The sequence below is a fragment of the Culex quinquefasciatus genome, chromosome 3 (genome assembly GCF_015732765.1).
Source record: "Culex quinquefasciatus strain JHB chromosome 3, VPISU_Cqui_1.0_pri_paternal, whole genome shotgun sequence".
NCBI classification, from domain to species: Eukaryota; Metazoa; Arthropoda; class Insecta; order Diptera; family Culicidae; genus Culex; species Culex quinquefasciatus.
The window spans coordinates 16,178,936-16,200,443 of NC_051863.1; the positions used below are offsets into that span (position 1 = coordinate 16,178,936).

The following is a 21,508-nucleotide window of genomic DNA, read 5'->3' on the forward strand; positions in this document are numbered from 1 at the left end:
GGAGCCAACCATCCGTTCACTGTTTAACCTCTGAAGATCCCTACTTTATTAGTCAATACCGGCGCCCTCCCAAGAAGCCTGCAGTTGAACGAAAGGGAGGAATGTTAGGTATTGGCTTTTCGATGCCTCCCGAGCTACGACGCTATGGGGAGGACTTTCATAACAGACCCGTCGGCGAGCCTTCCGAGCAACGATGCTATGGGAAGGTCTTTCTGGTTAACACACAAAATCACTCACACACAGTTATTTTGCTCCACTATTAACTCAACGATCCAAATTGTCAGTGCGTCTTTCGTTCATTGTATAGAAATGGCTTTTTTACCGCAAAAAAATACAACCTTATTCGAAAAATTTAAACACAATCCACCCGACGCCGTGCCTTCCGATCAACGATGATATAGGAAGGGCTTTGAAAATCACAAAAGAAATCACTTGTCACTCCGAATATTTTTAACGACCACGCGATCCCTTTGTCAATTATGCGCTGATGACGCTGCATTTTCAGAGGGTAATTTTCTCCTCGCAGCACACAATACACGACAAAAATGCGAAACAAAAGGCACACAAAAAAAAATCACTTTTCACTCCGAATATTTTTTTACGACCACGCGCTCCCTTTGTCAATTATGCACTATTAAGAAATTTTATTTTTTAATGGGAAAAACTAATTCAGAAAGTATTTCATTAAAAAAAACTCGTTTTATGTTTAAACTCCAAAATAATGAAAGCAATAAATCCATTAAAAAAAAAATCCTCAAGAGACGGTCAAGGCAAGGGTCATGAAAAAAAATCTTCAAAATAAAAAATATAATATTTAAAAACCTAAAAATTTCAAATATATAACCTCAAAATTATATCAAAATCTAAAATTATAATATGATAAAATTTTAAATTTCGAAAGTCTAAATATTCAAAATCTAAGAATTGTTATACAGTTTGGAATCCAAAATCCTCGGAGTGCATAATTGACAAAGGGAGCGCGTGGTCGTAAAAAATATTCGGAGTGAAAAGTGATTTTTTTTTTGTGTGTGCCTTTTGTTTCGCATTTTTGTCGTGTATTGTGTGCTGCGAAGAGATTTGAAATTTGCTCTCGTTATCTTAATTGTAGAAACAGTAAAAATATACTGATAAGTCCAGCCCATAGCACTACCGCTCGGTTGGCACGCGTTCGATAAAAACAAACTTTTTAAATAATCAATTATTTATCTTTCCGCAGCGGGCTGCCTAAGATTTAAAATTTCAACCGATAAACAAAATGCTCATGGTCACATCACTGCCACTCGTGAATCCTGACCTCATACCCATCTACTAACCCCCTCAAAACTCATGTGATACTTTGTCGGAGAAGCAGTCGATTGGGCGGTCTCTATCACTCAAGTATCGGACTAACATTCCCATCCACTTCCCCGTGACTCTACCACTGGTCGTGGCCGGCGCCGGTATTGATCAGCATGATAGGGGCCTTTGAGAAGTTGCGAAGCGAGGAAAGGTAGCACCCACTCATCTTCCACGGCTCGTGGATGTAACTTCTGGAGGTCCTGGTCAATAACGGAGTAGCAACTGCGGGTGGGCACCTATGCTTATGCCTATGCTTAGTTTGGAATCCAAAATCCTCGCTAAAATTTCACTCTGAAAGAAATTTAATTTCTGATATTTAATATAATGTCTTCTCATAATTTCAAAATCTCTTACATAAAATAGGACTTTTAAAATTGTGGAATTCAAGAATTTAAGAATTTAAGAACTAACAATTTAAAAATAAAAACATTTAAAAATTTACGAATTTAAGAATTTTAGAGTTTTAGAATTCAAGAATTTAAGATTTTAGAATTTAAGAATTCTAGAATTTATAAGCTTAAGAACACTACAATTATTTTAGATCTGAGATTTTTTTTTTTCTACATTGTTTTGAATTTGATATTTTTTAGTTTTTAGATTTTGACTCTTTAATTTTGATTTTTTTTTAATCTTCAAATTTTTGACTACCCAAATTTTTGATATTTTGAATTTCAGATTGCTGAAAATTTGAATTTCGAAATTTCAGATTTTTTACATTACGATTTTAAAAATTAAAAAAAATAATAATATGTATTTTGATTTTTTTTGTTATAATAACAACTATTAAAACATATTTTTTTCGATTTTTTGACATTCTGAAGCTTTGAATTTGAAATGTTCTGATCTTTTTATTTTCGCCAAGAATGTTTAAATTTAGGAAAAAATATTTCTACCGATTAAATTCCATTCCAAAATTCGAAAGTGGAGGCCAGCTTCTGTGACGTCCAATCAAGTTCAAGCCCACCAGAACAAGCCCTAATAATAGTTTTTGTTACACATTCTAATGTCTATATCTTCGGTTCACTTGTACCTCGGTTTTGCTTTGCGCCTGCTTTGCTCGGTTTATGGGCTCGTACCAAAACTAGAAAACCAAAACCGCGGTGTGCGTCGTCACTGGCGCATGGGAAGCTTGCTATGCTCGCGTTTGTCATAAACGCTTGTTTGATTAAGAATTTGTACGATTAAAAATATTCTTTCGGTGAAAATTGCATTTTCAATTTCTTTTGGAAAACACATTTTTAATAATACCTTGCTTTCATCATAAAATTTTTTGTATCACTTTCTTTTGTGCTAACGTTATAAATAAACAAAGTCGATGTTATGAATTGAAAGAAGTTATATTCTTTAGTAAGAAAGGCTCTATCTCACCCCTGGTGGGATTAAATCGGGTTTTTAATATTATTTTTTTTCGAGTTTTGAAATTTTTTAGATGTGCATGTCTTTTTTAATTTAATTTTTTAACTTTCAAAATGTGAAGGAATGTACAGTTTGATTTTTTAAAATGTTTGAAGCTTTTGCAGGTTGGGTTTTTTTATATTTACAAATTTTGATTGTAATTTCTCGATGGTAAGACGTAATTTGTCGATGGTAGATCTTAATCTTTATATCGAAAAATCTTGATCCTGAGTCGAGAAAATATGATCGAGTGCAATAATCACCACGAATATCTTCTTCAAAGTTGATCTTGGGTGGATTTTCGATAGTTTTCTCAAAAAAGAACTAAACTATTACTCGTCATGCTTTTTTTTCCAATTGTTTTTTTTTTTCTCTTAAAATTTGAATTTGACAGTCAATTGTCAATTTAATTATAAAGCAGAATAAAGATGAATCAGAATCTTTGAGCCAGATTTTCATCCAAATTATAACATCTAGAAATATGTATTTTCAAATAAGTTAAAGATCCTACCTTCGAGTGAATAAACTCCGTCTGCGGGATGATGTGACTCTGCGGCACCGAGAAGTACAGCGTCGCCCAGTGCCGGTTCAGCGCGTTGATGATACGCAGCATGCAGAGCGCGTCCAGCGACGCATCCTGCACGGTCACCACCTCGGGCAGCTTCGACACCAGGAAGGGCACCAGCGGCGACGCAATGGCCGGCGCAATCCCATCAATCCAGAACTCCGGCTTGCGGCGCATAATCTTGGACTGCGAATTTTTACTATTTTTACGCGACGAGTTGGCGGCGCCACTCTTGGACCCACTTCCAGCCGCACCGGACTCCTCCTCAACCGGCCGGTAGTAGATGGTGTGCTGCTGAACCCAGATGCTGGCACTTCCTGTGAAATTTAATCGGGAATAACATCGTTACGAACTTTGTTTTGCTTCGAGAAACGAAACCAAGCTTACCAATCGGCGTCTCGGTGTCCGTGTCCGTCTCGGACTGATCGTTCACCAGCGGCGAGTATTGCCGGATCGCCTGATAGACCGTCATGTTGTACGGCAGCACGTGCTCCCCAATCAGGAACTGCAGCTTGTGCTTGAGCCCACCCATCGAGATCATCGCGGCCGCGTCGATATTGTCAATGTCCTCCTCGGAGTCCTCTTCGCTGTCGACGCGAATGCCACCGTAGCCGCGCACCACCAGGTAGCGCTCGATCGCTTGCACCAGCGCGAGCGGATCGATCTTGACGGTGCCACCCTTCCACTGGCGCAGGTTCGTACACTCGGGGTGACGCTGCAGGTTGCACTTTAGCTGGTGGGTGTTGAAGAACTTAAGGGCACTTGTGTTCGAGCGGCCACCGACGCCCGCGGGAAAGTCGTGCACCTTAACGGGGAACTGCTCCAGCTGGGTGACGCACCCGTTGAGCTTCGCGACGAACGCTCCAAAGGGGGCCGCGTTCAGCGAGGGCGGTGCCACCGCTGACGAGTAGTTCGCGTCCAACGGCAGCCCAGCAAACACGTGCAGGAACATCCGAAGTCGGTCGGCGCGCTCCACCAGCTGGTTCGCCTCGTTGGCCATGTACCCGAGCATGGTCCGGATCAGCCCCGAGTGGTTCACTTCGAACGGTGATATGTCGCTCTCGATCAGAATGTCGCGTAACTCTTTGAGCGCGCCCAAACAGTCTTCCTGATGGCCGTCCAGCTTCTGGATGGCACCGGTCAGCCGGGAAAGAATCGAGCACGCTGGGTGGAGCGATCCTGCGGAACCTCCCGCTCCGGCCGCTCCCCCATCCGACGAGTACCGGCTCACGAACGTGATCGACTGATCGCGAATCCACTGGCGAGCCTTCTCGCGATTTCCGGCCGCAATCAGGTTCGAGTTGGACTGACTCTTGGCGAGGGCATTCCCGGACGCGTCTTTGCCGAACGCGGACGTCGTCGTTGTGTGGTGCGACGAAGACGACGATGACTGACGGCCCCAGCGGGCCGGGTTGAGTGACGCCAGGAACGAGGTGGTTTTGGACGAGGCGCCCGAAAAGCGCGATCGCGAACTGGACGACGACGACGGCGTGTTTCGACCCGAGGACGAACCCAGCGTGGTCGCTTTGTTGATCAGTTCCTGCATGACGGACGAGGTGGTGGATGAACCGGCTGCGGAAGTGGTTGTAGATCCGCTGGACATGGCAGCGGCTGCGGCCGCCGCGGAACTTCCCGCGGCATCGTCGTGACGCGACTTGGATTTGCTGCTGCTCTGGGATTTTCGCTTGGGCGGGACTTTGCGCTTCAGGATGTCCGACACCTTGAGTTGGCCCGGGCTATGAGATCGTGTGTCGTGGTGGGACGCAGCAACGGCTGAAGTGGCCACCAGCGTGGCACCGGCTCCCGAAGGGACTGACAGGGGAGACGTTAGGATGCCCTGCTCGGCGTTGTACGCGAAGGTGTCCGAGAAGTGGGGGTGCGTCTGGTACAGATGGGACTGCTTGCTGGAACCGGCTTCCGGTTGATGGTGGTGGGCGACGGCGTGATGGTGATGATGTCCCGGTTGATTGGTTGGAATCGCTGAGTTGTAGATTGCGTTCAGCAGAATGTTTCCGTTGTTTGGCGTGGCGATGGCCCCAGGGATGCTCGTGGGTTGCTGCTGCTGTTGCTGCATGTTTGTGGCCAACGTCTCCAGGTGGAGCGTGCTGGTCGACATCTGCTGGTGGTGGTTCGTGTGGTGCAGCGCTGCTTTGGTGGAGGCATTTAGGTTGATTGCGGTGAAGCTTCCGGACGACGAAGCCGAAGTTCCCGGCATTACGTTGGTTGGCGAGTGGAGCAGGGTCGAGCTGGTCGACGGCATCGACATGCTCATCTTGCTGGCCATCATCATCGCCGAGTTGAGGTTCTTGACGTGGGGACCGGCCGCACCGCCAACGATGGCGATCGCCTGCGTGCCGGTCTTTGAACTGGAGGCAATGGCACTGTCAAAATCGAACGTCGTGTGCGTCGTGTGGATTGTGGCCGAGGAGGGGGCGCTCTGGGCGCCCGACTTGGGCGACGGAGCCGCGCAAATCGGAATGCTTGGGTCCGTCAGCTGGTTGATTTGATGCATCACGCCTTCCCGACGGAAGTGCATTCCAAACACCTCCGGCAGCTTCTGCATCAGAATCTCCGCCATCTGCAGCGCTCCGACCACAATTCTGAGATCGTTGGATGCCATCATGCCGGCAATGTGCGACGAAACGAGCTGGTTCTTGAGCACCTCCCGCAGGAGCGCACCGTTCGCAAAGTAGACCATCCGCAGCAGGGCACGCAAGCATTTGTACCGCACCGACGGTCCTGCCGAAGAACTGTACACCTCGTACAGCACCGAGAACAAGTTCCGGATAAACTCCGCCGCCAATCCGCGCTCCTCCTTGAGGCACGCAATCCGTGCGTCTCGAGTGGCGTTCGGGGGTCGCGTAGCCAGATTGACACAACCCGTTCCGACGGCGCTCGGCTCTCCAGTTTCACTCGAAAGAGACGCAGCCGTTGAGAGAGTTGCCAGCGTGCCCGCGGTTATGATCATGGTTCCCTGCTGTTGCGCGAGCAGCGCGTGATTGATCTTGCGCTGCACGGTCCGCGTCGTTCCGGTGTCCTCGTTGATCTGCTGCATCGAGTGGAAATCGATCGTGTAGGTGCGGCCGAGGGTGCTCAAACTGATCTCGTCGTCCGAGTTGAGGTGTGCGGCCTCGATCATGCGGGAATCGATCGACGAGTACGGACGCCACACGCCCCGGTCGTCCTTCCACTGCCACTGAACGGCGTCCTGGACGTTGGCTTGGGTTCGTTCTAGGAGTGAATCTACCGCGAAGATGCCATCCGTTGGCAGACGTGGCATCAGCTCGCCGATCAAACAGGTTATTTCGTACAGTTCCGAAGGAGATCGCGGCACGAGCTCGACGTCGGTCGTGACGGGGTCCGCCGAGCCGGTCAACAGGTAGAGTAACGTCGAGGCGATGTCGTTCTTGAGCAGCGTGATGGCCAGATCGGGACAGTTGGCGCACATGACGCTCAGCATTCGCACCACGTTGGTGAACGTTCCCGAGTTGAGCACCGACGGCGTCACCACAAGCAGCTGTTGACAGTTTTTAAGCAGTTCCATGCTGGCGATTTCCTGCAGAATTGTTGGATCATGCTGGAAGCTGTCTACCAGTCGGTAAAACGCCGTACAGATACTCTCGACGCTCTTCTTGTCCTGCTGGGCGAGTAGACGGGCTAGCAGCGGGAGCGATTCCTTCACAAAGTGAAACTCTTCCGAGTGCAGGTTGAGACAGCAGTTTGCGGTGATGGCCAGGGCGGCGCGCTGTGCGTTGATCGAGAAAAAGTCCAGATAGGTGAGACAGGCGGACACGCCGTTGGCTTGCAGGATGCTTTTGTTGTGCCGGCGGGACAGAATTTCCAGCGCGGTCAAGCTCTGCTCGGCCACGTCCATACACTGGATGACCTGCAGCTTCTCGAGGAACGCCGGGATGGCGTCGACCACGGTGCCGGACGAGCGGGGCAGTGCTTCGAGCATGTAGGCGAGCGCACGGCACGCGTTGTTCATGATGTCAAAGTTGTGCTCCATCCGGAGGAGGGTGATGAGGGCCGGGACGACCTGCTTGATGGGGAATCCGGCGAGGGTGTCCTCGTTGCCCATGACCAACATTTGGCACATTTCGATCGCGGCCTGAAGCTGCTGGCTTTCGTCCTGGCACTGCAATCCCTGGAGCAGCTGTTGCGCCTTGGAGCTGCTGTTGGCGCCCATGGTTCGGTGCAGCAGGTGATGCATTCGTGGGCCGAGGGCGCCAAACAGGTGCGGGGGTAAACCACGAGCTTCCAGCAGGGCCTGCAGCCGTCCCACCTCGCTATCGTCACTTTCCGAGTCCGGATGGGGGACTGCTGCGGCGGCGGCGGCGGCACCTCCCAGATTCGCCGAGTTGGACGCAGTGGCTCCGGCCGCGTTCGCCATGTTCAGCATGTTGACATCGATGGCCGTGGATGTTCCGGCCGACGATTGCGCGCTGGACGAGCCGAGGCTGGTGGTTTTGTGTAGCTTGATGAACGGATGGGAAGAACTGGACGAGTTCTGCTGCTGCTGCTGATGGTGGTGTTCATTGTTGTTGTTGCGGGAGCCATCGCTGGCCATGGCGCTGTGGGAGGGACCGGGTGCCGTCGCCGCCGCAGCCACAGAGCCAACGAGGCTCGTGGAGTTGTTATTGTTGGACGACGACGACCCCTTCGAAGACGAGCCCTTGGTGCCGGACGTTCCAGCCGACGAGTTGTGGAGGTTCCCGGAGGTGCTACCGGAACTGCCACCACCACCGCCTCGGTGGCTGCCCGAGCGCGATGATTGCGACGAAGATTGTGGCTGCTGCTGCTGCTGCTGGCTGGGATTGGCGGTGTTCGAGCTGACACAAGAACCCGTCGTGCCGGATTGATGGGAACCTTTGCCACGAGAACTACGTCTTAGCAGGCCACTGGGTAGGTGCCCCTGACTTCCTCCGGCTGCTGCTGCTGCGCTACTGCTCAAGTGGCCACCACCGGCACCGAAATGGTGCTGCTGCTGTTGTTGGTGCTGCTGCTGCTGGTGGGGCTCCCTACCTCCGCTGCTACGCGCCAGACGTGCCCCCAGGTTCGGGGCTTTATGGCTGCCGGCCGTACCGTCCGGTTGCTGGTGTTGGTCCCCCACTTTATGACGCTTCTTCGGCACGGCTGCTCCCGTTAACCCTCCTCCTACTTCCTGCTGATGATGCGTGGAACGCAGACTACGTCCCTCTTCGGCGCTGACCTGCTGCTTCTGCTGACCCGATTTGCTTCTCCGGCGTTCCGCCGGTTCCTCCTGCAGGTATTGCTCCACCAACTGTTTGCTAAGCTGGCCGCTTTTCTTGCGCTTTCGTTTCTCTATTGCTCCACGGCTGCTGCTGCTTCCGCTTCCGCTGGGGCCGGCAACGGCGGCCGTCGACGACGCCGAAGACTGACAGAAAACTGTCGACGCGACGCTCGGCGAGGCGATTAGCGTGGCCCTTCCTGAACTGTGGCTACTGGTGGCGTGGGCGCTGCTGGCAATCTTTGTACTCTCATGAGAAGTGCTGCCGCCGTGACTGTGCCGCTTGTTGCGCACGTCCACCGGCGCTCCCGCCAGTGGCACCTCCTTCGATACGGTGCGTGACCGGGTTCGGAACGCGACCGGCGACGGCGTCGAGTGGGTTGTGGTTGCGTCCTCGAGCTTGCGCTTCCTGTTGGCGGTTGCTGGCTGCTGCTCCGCCGTGTTTACGACGACAACTCGCTGGTGGTGCTTCTGGCTTGTGGCGGCCGTTTGCGAAGATCTGGCACGGGATCTCCGACTGCTGCTGCTACTACCGGCGTTACTACTGCTAGCTGCTGATTGCTGCTGATGATTTCTATGATGTTGCTGCTGCTGCTGCTGCTGTTGGTGATGATGATGCCCCTCCGTCACTGCAGAGAGCACTTGCTTACCAACCGAGTCGGCCATAGACGACACTTAGACGTCTCCGTGTGTCCATTAAAGTGCATACCCGTCGGTTTTTCGCGTTCGCGGTTGCGGCGGGCGGCGTTCTGTAACACACACACTGGCGACGACTGTTTCTCTCTCTACTCTGATTGTGTATCACAACTCGAACGCAGCTATTCGCTGCTGATTCACGCTATTATTAGGTTCTCGAATCTGCAAGATGAAACAGAAAGAGGAAAGGTGGATTAGTGTTGAGCTCAGTCTCTAAATGTCTTCAAAATGAGTTTGAAACTGCAAAGAAAAAATCAACTCAGTGACGTACTACGCTGCACTAACGGCTGATCGAAGTTGGCCTTGACATCGCTCAGAGGCTCAGCGTTGAGACGCTAACGTTTCCCCGCAACAACATCGTCATGATCATCACCATTATTCATCAAACAAATTAGCAGTCAACGATCAACAAACAACCACGACTCGACACAGCCTACTTTACCTCTATGTACCACCTACCTACCTACTACGACTAATAATACTCTCACTCTTCAACTCTCGCGCTGCACTAGTCTCTAGAGGCAGCAGAGCTTTGCATGACCTACTTTGATGACCGACCGTCGAGAGAGAGAGCATACACGTGTGCAGCCTCGAACACAAATTAGAAGGAAAACCTCGCCATGAAACATAATATGGCGACTTGATTTCCCATATTTTGATTTTCCCACCACCACACACTGAGACGACGTGTCGATTTCCATTCTGTCCACCAACAACAACCACAACAAAACTCGCAACGCAACTCCCAACAAAGGAAGGAGCGAAACAGAAACTACTCAACGCTAGAGAGAGGTGCTACTGGTGTTACACCACAGGCAGCAACAAGACGACGCACACAACACAACCGTAACAAAAGGGGGAAGGCAATCGACAATACACACACACACCACCACCACCCTACACTAGCTTGCGTCGTCGTCATTGTCTGAAACAGCTGATCGCCAAGTTGCGTTCGAAGCGTCGTCGTCGTCATCACGATTGAGGAAGCATAGAAGGCAGCCAGCAGATGTTAGAGAACATAGCCAAGTAGGCTAGTCACCATAAAACATGAAGGAGTAGGCGACGGATCCAAGTGATCCACGCACGGAGGCGAGATTTGTACACAGCAGCGGAGCGAAGCGAAGCAGGCCACGACGGGAAAATGATGGCGCTGATACATAGGAGAGAGAGAGAGAGGTTCTGATGCGAGAAGCAGGGTCGAAAACCATGTTCGGGGGAAAACAGGTTTAGCATGATGGCGAAGAAGATGATGATGATGTTCTATTGCTAGGTCGAAGTGGGCTTTGATGGGTCAAGCGATTTGACTCGGTTTTTGTTTAAGATAGGAAGTTCAATTGGAATTGAAAGGAAAATTGGGAGATTTGGAAGATTGGAATTGTTGATGCTCCACTTTTTTAAGAGGGCAAGGGAAATTCTCCGCGGTATACTCAAGTAAGTTTTGCTTGAGGATGGATGGTTTCTGGAAATGTCAAAGTCTAAGGAGCTAACCTACGCAAAAAAACGTAACTTAATCCACCCTTAGGTGGTTGGTGCCTTCCTCTCATTTATAGAGTGATTACAATCCCCTAAAGTGTCCACGTGGTTTATGGATCTCCCCTAACGTGATCGCAGCACTTAAGAGGCCCTAATAAAAACAAGTGACGAGTAAAAAAAACAGACTTCCTACAGACTTTTTGTCAAGACTATACAGACACCGCCTTCCAGGAAAATGGCATCCCTCTACAAGGCTTTTTCGCGATCAGACGGGACCATTTGAGGTATGTAAATTCAGATTATTTTTTAAACTGCTTGTAATTTTCGATAGGTAAGTCAGATCGTGGAAATTCTTAATCCACAAGAAAAGTCTTCTCATATACTTTCTAAAAATATGTAACATGTGAGGGTTTCATGAAAAAACCACCCTTTTACCATAATTTTAATTTAATATGAAACAGTTTTATTAACATAACTTTTTAAATACATGATAAAACTGCATGAATTTAAAAAGCAACTTAGAGGACGTTAAGACGGATCGATTAAAACAATTTCGGCCAAAATCGGTTGAGTCTGTGACAAGATATTCCAGTGACATTGATTTGGTACACATGTCTACATACAGCCAAACACACAGACATTTGCTCAGCTGGTGATTCTGAGTCGATATGTACAAATGAAGGTAGGCCTAGGAGGTTTAACTAAAAAGTTCGTTTGTCGAGTGATTTTATAGCCTTTCCTCAGTAAAGTGAGGAAGGCAAAAACTAAATTAATATCTAAATGAGTAGAACAACACGTTTTCAGTATGTGTTAATGCTTTCCGTTGATCGTTTTTTTGACACAGTTATACAAATGATTAAAACATGAATATAAAACAAAATATAAAAATGTTAAGAAATGAAAAAAAAAAACTTTTTTAACAAATATTTTTTTTATTCCGAAATCTGTCATGAGTTTTCAAAGCCTTGTAACGCTGGTACAAATCTGACAGTTCAAGCTGATGTCTAGAGTTTTTTTGATAGGTCCTATAAACATATGAAACACAATAGCTTATACAACCTTTAAAAAAAGCTAGATGTGAAAACAGGGACAGATTTGATTAGGAAGTTCAAATTATTATGACAATATTTTAATATTTTGCATTCTTGGACCGTTACTGAAAGTTTGATAGAAAATTGTAGATATTTTTTCGGGATGACACATCAGTACCGAGTAAGACGTTTTGGACCGTCAAATAATAACCTTTTTTAGTTTTTTTTTTTTTTCAAATAAAGAACTTTGCTCTATTACCTGTATTAATATGTGCTCCTTTTAAATAAAAAAAAAGTTTTAATTTTCAATTCAATTAAAAAAGCAGAAAGTATCACAACATGCATAAATAACAGTGCTGTCTGAATGTTGCTCAATATCTATGAATTCCTAAAATCTGGAACAACACGAGAAAAGGCCAGATAAGCATTTCGACGGCCGGAACTAGTTTGAAAATTACGTTGTCTCGGTACGTTTTTCACATAACTCGAAGAGGTAAACAATAGCTGGCCTTCCCAGCTACCTTCTAACGCTGCGGGTTTTGTTAAATAATTAAATGTTGGTCCAGAAATATGATATGAATATGATCATCCACAAACCACGTGGAAACATTGTCGGAAATCTCAACCCCCTCGTGAACAATTCGTGCTTGCCATTTCATTAGGGCACATAACTTTTGTAGACAAGAGTGTGTCCCTTTCACACCTTATGTAAGCTGTCATTTGAGAGAAAGGGATACACTATTGTTTACAAAAGTTATGTGCCCTTTTGAAATGTTATGCTCCAATGCTGGATTATTTTTTTTTAAAGGTCCAATAAACCAAATTTTCAGTTTAGGCTTTTAGAGTGCTTTTAAAACCGCCTTGAGTCCAACTCCAGAATTGTACATACAAAAAAAAAACTTTTTTATATGGAGCGTCGACAACCGCCATACCCATAAAATCCATAAAATCGAATGTTTGATTTTTTTCAATGCAGATATCTTTTTTAAATAATTGTTTTTTTGTGTTTTTTTTATTATGAACTCGCTGCATATTTTGTCAGTATTTTGGCAACATATGCTAGAATACATACATTGTTATTTTATTTACTATTAAAGGCAAAATAAAAGCTCAAAAAATATCATCGGGATGCATAGACGCCCTTGTTTCCATCACGAGGAAACAAGTTATTTGTAAAACAGAATTTTCCAAAAACAAATATTTTCAGAATTTTCATGGTCACTATTTTTAAAAATCTAAAACTCCAAATATTTCGCCGAAATCAAACTTTCGGTTACATAAAAAAATAAGTATCGATGCCGGTGTGCTCTTTCGTACCAATCTTGCTGGTTTTCCTATCTAGCTAGCATTTTTTTTTCACCTAGTTAGCATTAGATAGGACACGGATATAGGTATGAACCTTCGTTTTTTTTTTTTTTTCAAAGTTTATCAAGGGCAATTCAGTGAGAAACTCTGGGAGTAACTCTGAGTTTCTCAGCTTACTCCCGAGAAACTTCAATTCCCACCCATAGGTTGATACCTTGGTTTAACAAAATGTCAATGTCAGGCAAATGTCAACTTAAAAAGTAAACATTTTTTTTAAATTCTCCCGCAGCAGACCTGTATGTTTTGGACGCAGTTTCATCTTTTTCCGAAAAACAGGAACCTTTTCAGCCGAAGCGCCCGCCAGCGCACCAGCAGGAGGAAAAACCGGGAGACTCCTGCCGCGCTGGAGGTCGACAGCAAGTTAACCTCAGGAAGGATTCATAAACTAGTCCTAAACTGCTGCAGAATCTTCAATGTCCAAATTTCCAGTGTAACGGGAACAATCTTTAGAGTGACTTCGTAGATTTCTCCGAAAAGGACTAATTTAGTCGGATCAACAATCAGTGTGGCCCCCACTACCTCATGAAGCATACGGCTACCTTCACCGATGTCTCATAAGAATACGAAACGGAATTTTTTGCTGATTTCCAAATCTTCAGAATATGGCAAATTAAAACACATTATTTAAGTTTTTTTAATTTATTTTACAATTTCACAATTTTATAGTGTGCAGACAGTGTGGTTCCTCTGGCAGATAGTTGCAGGGGCCAGGGAGAGGGAACACTTTTCACCGACTGTTCAGGATGTTGTTGTCTCGCTCGCCTCCGACAGTTATTGCTCTTCCAGGAACAGACCAGGCGCAGCTTAAACTGGTTGGTTCCTTGATCTTGGCAGCGTACGAACGCTTGACGCAGAACTTGGCCAGGTTGAGGTTGAGGTTACTGCTGGTGGGGCATACCTCACAGTGGACCATTGCAACGAGGCGTCAGTTGTAGTTGCCGACGGAGAACTTGGCCACACGGCCAGTATACACAAAACCATTTTGGATTTCAAAACGCTTTTCCGGCATCAGTTCCAATATATTTTCCGCAACAGGAGACGACGGCCGCAATTGCGACGCTGGCGAGCTCCGGGAACTGCAGAGGAAAAAAGGTACAACGAGATTAGAGAGCTCTTTCAGATGGCAACGGAATCCGCCTTTTCTAAGAGCGGTCCACCGGATTGCCGAAGAAACTTACCTTATCGTGTCTTGTTGTACTTCAGCTTCCAGATGACATTTTTTTTTCTTCAAAATAAACAAACCCCTAGCAACGACACACACACTTTTCTGACACAAGGTTGATCTATATAGGTGGGATTGGTGAAAAGCAATCGGAGTAACTCGGAGGAACATTGAGAAACTCTCGTTACTCTGGGCAAAATTGAGGAACTCTTTTGCTCACTGAAATGCCCTTGAAGTTTATAATACGGCGGCAGAATTTCTGACCATATGGTTCTCTATGGTTCAAAAGTTGCGGATTTTGCCCCTTAAACATATCAAAATATCTCGAAAATAAAATAAAAAATACGAATTTTGGGGGATTGAGTTTTTGTAAAAAAGGTTAATCAAAAAATCAGCAAAAAATTATTTTTTTTTTCTGAATAGCACTCAAAATACCTACAACATTGTCGAAGACGCCAAATTCATCAGAAGATTAATTCAAAAGATACTGATTTTCACATTATCACGTACCATTTTTGTATGGACAGCTGCCAACATTGTATGTAGACTTGGTGAACCTATGGCAAGAAATAGCTTTTTTAGTCATATGGAAGGCATTTAAAAATATAAAATATAAAAATTGTCGTAATTAACCGATTTCGTACAGAATTACTCAATTGCAAAAAAAAGAAATTAGAAAAATTAAAGCGGTCAGCCCTACTGCGTTGTGTTCACCACAAAGAGGATGCGGAGAACGGAACACATTTGACAAATTCTACAGAGGAGGAAGGATGCCTGGACATACCGTAAAATGCAGTGTTTCGGTATCGTTTCATAAATTTGGTTGTTGTGCGAGGCATAAATATTTTAAAAATTGTAATCTGACGTCAAATTAGCAACTCGTCTTCAATTATCGCAATCTTAATCACGTCTTAAACTTCCCAAATTTACAAAACGAATCGTCCCGACTAATTTGCTAATATTGCTCACCTTAATTAGGTGACCAATACTGCCGTTCTACGCATAATTGTCCCATGTTCAAAAAAGTGCAACTGAGAAAAACGCGATTGAAATTTTTCGACCGATTTCTGTGTTTCTACGCATAATTGTCCCGTGGGTTCATATTCGCCCTATGTGTCCCTAGTCGCTCCAGTTAGCAGTTTATCACCCTTATTTGTGATCCACTTGCTATACAACAGATAAACAAGGCATAATGGTTAGTAAAACTAATGATTCCGTGTAAGAAAATACTTGGTGGGACAATTATGCGTAGAAGTTCAACGATGGGACAAACAGACTTGGTGTTGTTTTTAATGAGTTTCCGAACAAAGTACCAGATTTTATGTGTTTTTCTTAAAGTACACATCAGACTAAACTTAAAAATGGCATAAAGTCAAAATCGTCAAAAACTGACATGGGACAATTATGCGTAGAACGGCAGAATACCTGACCGATGTGTCTCGCCGACCTCTTCGTCATCGTCGTCGACGCACTGCCAACTTTCCGGACGTCGAGATCGTGTCGCAAAAAAAAAACACGACGACGTCAAAACGACAACCACAATGAAGACGCTCCAACTGTTCCTATGTATTTCGCCCAACCAAAGAGAAACAACACAACAGGTTCTACCGTACACTGCGCTCTGGGAAGCATGTTTTATATAAAGCGAGCGAGATTCACAAAGTGGAAACCGAGTGTACATAACGTGAACAACGAAACGACGAGAATCAGACACACACACACACACTCAACAACAAAAAATCGCAGCAAAACGACGAAGCAATCCCCTGGAGGTCGTCGAAACACATCAGACGACGACGACGACCAAGACTTAACCCTCGCTTCCCAGTCGCACACGCACTCTACCCTCATATTTCCTTCCTTTGACTCCTTTCGTCCTGCCTGTCTTGTTGTTGTTTTTATTGCTATTGATGGTGTTGTCGGTGGATGTGCCACACCTCCGGGGCCCTCGCCAGACTGCGCCAGCCAGGATTTCTTTCCTTTTTTTTGCTGCTCCTCTTGATATAATTGCCACGAGACGTGTTTTTGGTTTTGTTGTGCACAGTTAAAAAAGTTTTCGCGATTAATCTTGGCTAATCTGTTCTATGGCCAGACCCACTGTGTAAAGTTGACCGCAGTGATGATTCTTTGAAACGATAAATTTGACACAGTAGGCCTGGCCACCTAAACGTTTCAAGTGTTGATTTGGAACACACTACAATAGTTTTTCGTAACGTCATTTCACACCACATTTTTTGGGTGCTACTCATTGCCATATGTGTCCCTCCTCTCTCTGGCCAACGGAGGAAGGACTGGACTGGAATGAAAACGATACACACCGGGAACAAATGTAAATAAAGGTTATTGTCCAGTTCAATAACACCGTGTGCAGCATACACACAGAAACACACACACACTTCATAATACGCAGTTGATGGTGGTCAGAAGGAACCCCAGCACAGGAACATGAAGAGGAACGATTTAATTCACCGTCCGAGGCAGCATAAATTTATACGTGTGGGTATTCATATGAATGAATGTAATGGCATAAAACACAACGTTCTCGACACAGGGGTCATAACCCGAGGGAACCTAATTAAACTTTCATTCAACACAGTCTATCCAGCTATCGATTTGATCCGCGTTTGAGGTAACTTTTTAGCAACCTCCCAAAAAGGCGAAGAATAGATTCTACCTAATTATCACACTTGATTCCCGTCTCCACACCAAGAAGATCACTAACCTCTCTCTCTCCCGGAGAACCGGATCTTGAGAACCGAACCGAACCGAACCGAAGCTAACGAAACCAAAGACTGGAAGAGTTGAGTCCGACGATCGACCTCTCCACCTCACGATGGTGGTGTTGGTAGTAGAATGAACACAACGAGCAGCAGAACATCACAAGAGTGAAATCGAATCGAGACTGAGAAGGGTGTGTGTGAGTGTTGGTTAGGTGGATAGGTAACCGTAAAAGGGATTGACTTTGGACGAGGGTGGAAATGTGAAACGAAGATTCTGACACAGTATTAGTTATTCATAATATCGAAATCTGAGATCTATAAATGCTTCCAAAATGTGTGTGTGTGTGTGTGTGTAGTCCAATCCAATACCCGCTAACCGGTAGCGAAATTATGGGAAAGTATAGTTTGTATCAGGCTTTGTATATGACGAATGCTGATACAACTTATCTCAATCCCGGGTATTAGGTGGTGATAGCCCTCGCGCTGCTTCCAACGACTCGTTTCAGAATGACAGAGCTCCTTGCGGTCCAATTCCGAGGTCGCTGGGCATTGTTCGGCCCCGCCTAAACATAGAAGCAAGCATCTGAAGGAAACTCGATCTATATTTAGACTTCCAATCCCCTCAGGCAAATCAGGGATCAGCGCGTATTTAATATGAGAGGATAGAGATAACATGTTTCAACACTACGGATCAATTCAATGCTCGAGAGTAAACCTTCTGATGGCCGACTGCTTAGCGTCCCAGACCACCAATCCAAAGGTGTGAGTTCGAATCCCACCTGATTTATTTTCGTTTTTGTTCATATTCAAAGTTCAAATTCATGATTCCAAATTTCAAAGGTACCGACCGGGATTTGATCCCTGAACTATCTGCTTGTGAGACAGAAGCCGTAACCATTAAGCCACGGAGCCGGTTATCTATAAATGCTTCCAAAATTACAACAATTATTCTAAATAGAAGAACAAACATAGCAATGATGTCGATCCAAACTCGATTAACAAAATACATACCAAAATTCGTCAACAGGTTATTGAGGTAAAAAACTGAAATTCTGTTTGAATGTGTTTTAGACTGACCTAGCGCAGCTATTCTTTCAAATGCGTCTTGGAGAATGCTTGGTCGATCACTCCTGACTTTTGATTTTGCCAACCCTATTGGCGAACACGAAAATTCATTGAAATGGATCGATTTTGAGCATAATATTATAGCAACAATACAGTTCTGAATGTTAAATGAAATTAAGAAATTCAAAAATTAGGAAACATAAAAATTTTAAATTGAGAAATTTAAAACCTAATACAGTCTAGGCTCGATTATCCGAAAGTCTCGGAAAAAATCGTTAACAAAAGTTTTTTTTCGTTGTCTTATTTGTTATGATCGAGTTTAAGTGTGACCCGTAAACTACTAAATTCAAGATGGCTGCCAAAATGGCGGTAATAACATATTGAAAAAAAAAAAATGCAATTTTTAATCTAAAAGGCAATCGAATGTTCAATTTTAACTTGAATGGGGTCGCAGAACTCGATTTTAAAAGAAAAAGAATGGTCGGTATTTGAGTCCGAAATGTTATATTAAAAAAAAAATAATAATAATTACAAAAGCCGACTCGGTCCTAACAAGTACCCAGTACCGAAGGACATAATAAACTTTTTTTTTTTGAAGATAAAAGCTCACCAAACGCTTCTCAAAGATTAAAAAAAGAATAAAATCGAAAATTCAAAAATCAAAACATTTTAAAATCAAGGAATTTCAATAAAAAAGTTTGCACTAGATCATCAAGAGTCCTCCCAAAATTTCACTCTCATTTTTTTTCAAAACCTTACCTAGAATATGATTCTAAAAATACTCCAAAGTTTGTAATCTAAGATGGAGGGGAAAAATTTAATATCAGTTTTTTTTTTAAATATTTGTATTTCTGAATTTTTGTATTTTTTTAAACTAAGAATTTTTTATTTTATTTTTGATTTTTGGTTTTTATCCTACTTTATTTTTTATTTGTTTTGAATATTTCAAAAAGTTTATTTTCCAAATTTCTTAATTTCAATAAAGTTTAATTAATTGAAAACAACTTAATTTACATTTTCCTGCGTTGATGATCGTATTTAGCATGTTTGGATTTGTTTTAAAAAAAAATATTTTTTTTGTAAAATCCTGATCATCCGAATGTCAAGAAAAAATCACTTCGGATAATCGAATCGCTAAAAAAAATCTTATTTTTTTTATTTTTGGACTTGATACAACTTCTTAACATCTTGAAGTCCTATAAACAAATGTAAACATTGAGTGTATCCCACTTATTCCGATGGACATTGACAAAAGGGTGAGTGTGAAAGAGATACACTCAATATTTACATTTGTTTATTGCACCTTATAAAAAAGTCGAGAATTTTTTTAAAATGGAGTAGCAGAATTCAAAATTGGTGACAAAATCCTCTGTAATTACTCTTAGCCCTAAGAAAAGGGTAATTACAAAAGCCGACTCGGTTCGAACCAGGTCCCAGCACAGGAAAGGACATAATAAAAATAATTTTATGAAAAAAAAAAAACAAAAATCTAAATTGATGTGAACAGTGAAAAGTTTTTTTTTTTATTCAAGATGAAGACATCAAATCGATCCAAAACTACCTCTTCATGATGCTGATTTTTAAAAACTTACACAAAACATATTTGTTTTGTATGGAAATTGTACACGAGGGGGATCTGAGATTCCAGAAAAAAGTGTCCACGTGGTTTATGGATGGTCCCTTACAACAACTCAGAGCAGTTTTTTTTTTCATAAGCAAAAAATCACAACTAACGTTGAGGAAGGGTATCAATAGTTTTTTAAAAATAAAAAAAAGTTACAATGTGTCTTTCTTATCTCACTATTATTGCACATGGGACATTTATGCGAACATGAGCAGTTAACCCTCTACAACCCAACCCGTCTTAGGACGGGTTTCGATTTATAAAATCGCCAAAAATCCTTTTTTCAGCCAATTTTTGACCTTTAAAAAGAATTGGAAAGAAGAACTCTTAAAATTTTAGAAAAATTATGGGATTGCCTCAAAAGGCCGAAATTAAAAAGGCCGATTTATGTCTTTTGTTCAGAAGACAGAACGTCTCAAAAGACTGAATGTCTTGATCTTGAAAGGCAGAATGATTATGGAATTTAGAATTTTGTACATATTTCCACGATATTCGTTGATTATGATGTTTAAAGATACAGTAAACAAACTAACTGTGATCTCTTTTGTAATTTTAAGTGAAAGAAGTACAGAAAAAGTACATTCTGTTTATCATTACCCATCATACAATTAAAGCATTTCAATGTTGTGGTTTATTGAATTATGGTGACGATAACCGACATTTGATCATTCGTTACCAAGAACTTAAATGAATTCAAATAATTACAATTAACTTTTTGGAGCAAATAAATAGAAGTATAAAAAATTTAATTGGCAGCAATCCTAGGAAGTTATGTCTTCTTTATTACAAAATCAATTTTTGTTACATAACTATGGTTTATAAAAATAATAATAGCAAATCGTGGCCGAAAAGGCGGAAAGGCATTTCAAACGAAGTTTGCAGTAATTTTGTAGTGTCCCAGACTATGCCTCTACACATTTTTTTTAACAATTTAAATGATAATGGTGCAAACAATGTGAAAACAGGCAAAAATGAAAAAAATGACTGTAAAAACATGAAAAAATGAGATAGGCAAAATAATGATAGCAGGTGGTAGAATAGGCCAAATATTACCCAAACAAACGTAACCAAAACAAGATAAATGCAAATTACAATACAAAATATGAAACAAGAAAAACATAAAACAAGAGAAGTTTTTCGCAGAATAAAAGTTGCTCAAAATGACCTCCTAAACACGGGAAAAATAAAAAAAAATGAAAAAAAAAAAACTCAAAGGTTTTTAAATTTCGTAATCTCGGCTAAAAATGATTAAAATATTGCGAAATTTTCTGTCTTCCGGGGAAATTAATCTGGAAGTGAATTTCAGTCCCGGTCTAAATTGGAGGTTAGGCCCTACCAAGTGGTGGCCAATCGAAATCGGTCGCCAGGATATCACCACCTAATAATACCCAGGACTAATGTAAGCTTCCTCAGCTTATTCAAAAGACTGATACCTACAAAATATAATTTTTCATAATTTCGCTGCCAGCTAGCGGGTAATATTAGTAGAATTCTGTTAAACTTTTTATAGCGGCATTCGCAAATGATGCCATATTTCACAAATCTTCTAAAGATTTCAAAATTTTACGCAATTCAATAGTCACCGTGCACTGAAGTTATATTGGAAAAATCCAACTCCATCTCAGCTCTTTGCTTCGCAGTTCCAGAGCAGGGGGGTGCACTCTTCTTCCGATATCGAAGGTGTTGGTGGTGGTGGCAACATCAGGAAACTTACACAAACCACGAGGGCCTGCTTGCCGTCACCAACAGGAGAACGGAGCACACGAAGAAGTGGGTGCCCGTCAATATTCTTTGCCTTCCCATAATAATCCGTTTGATTATGC

General features: G+C 43.5%; 1 protein-coding gene across 3 annotated transcripts in view; it reads right to left on the reverse strand.

The window, feature by feature from the left end:
- LOC6046054 (E3 ubiquitin-protein ligase TRIP12) overlaps positions 1–21,508 on the reverse strand; it is a 44,950-nt gene that overhangs the window by 11,738 nt on the left and 11,704 nt on the right. For all 3 annotated transcript variants that reach the window (XM_038264668.1, XM_038264667.1, XM_038264666.1), the window contains 2 exons: positions 3,686–9,407; positions 3,245–3,615 (listed from right to left, as the gene is read on the reverse strand). In XM_038264668.1, coding sequence (XP_038120596.1) covers positions 3,245–3,615; positions 3,686–9,215 — 5,901 coding nt within the window. In that variant the 5' untranslated portion in view covers positions 9,216–9,407. The remainder of the gene's footprint in view (positions 1–3,244; positions 3,616–3,685; positions 9,408–21,508) is intronic.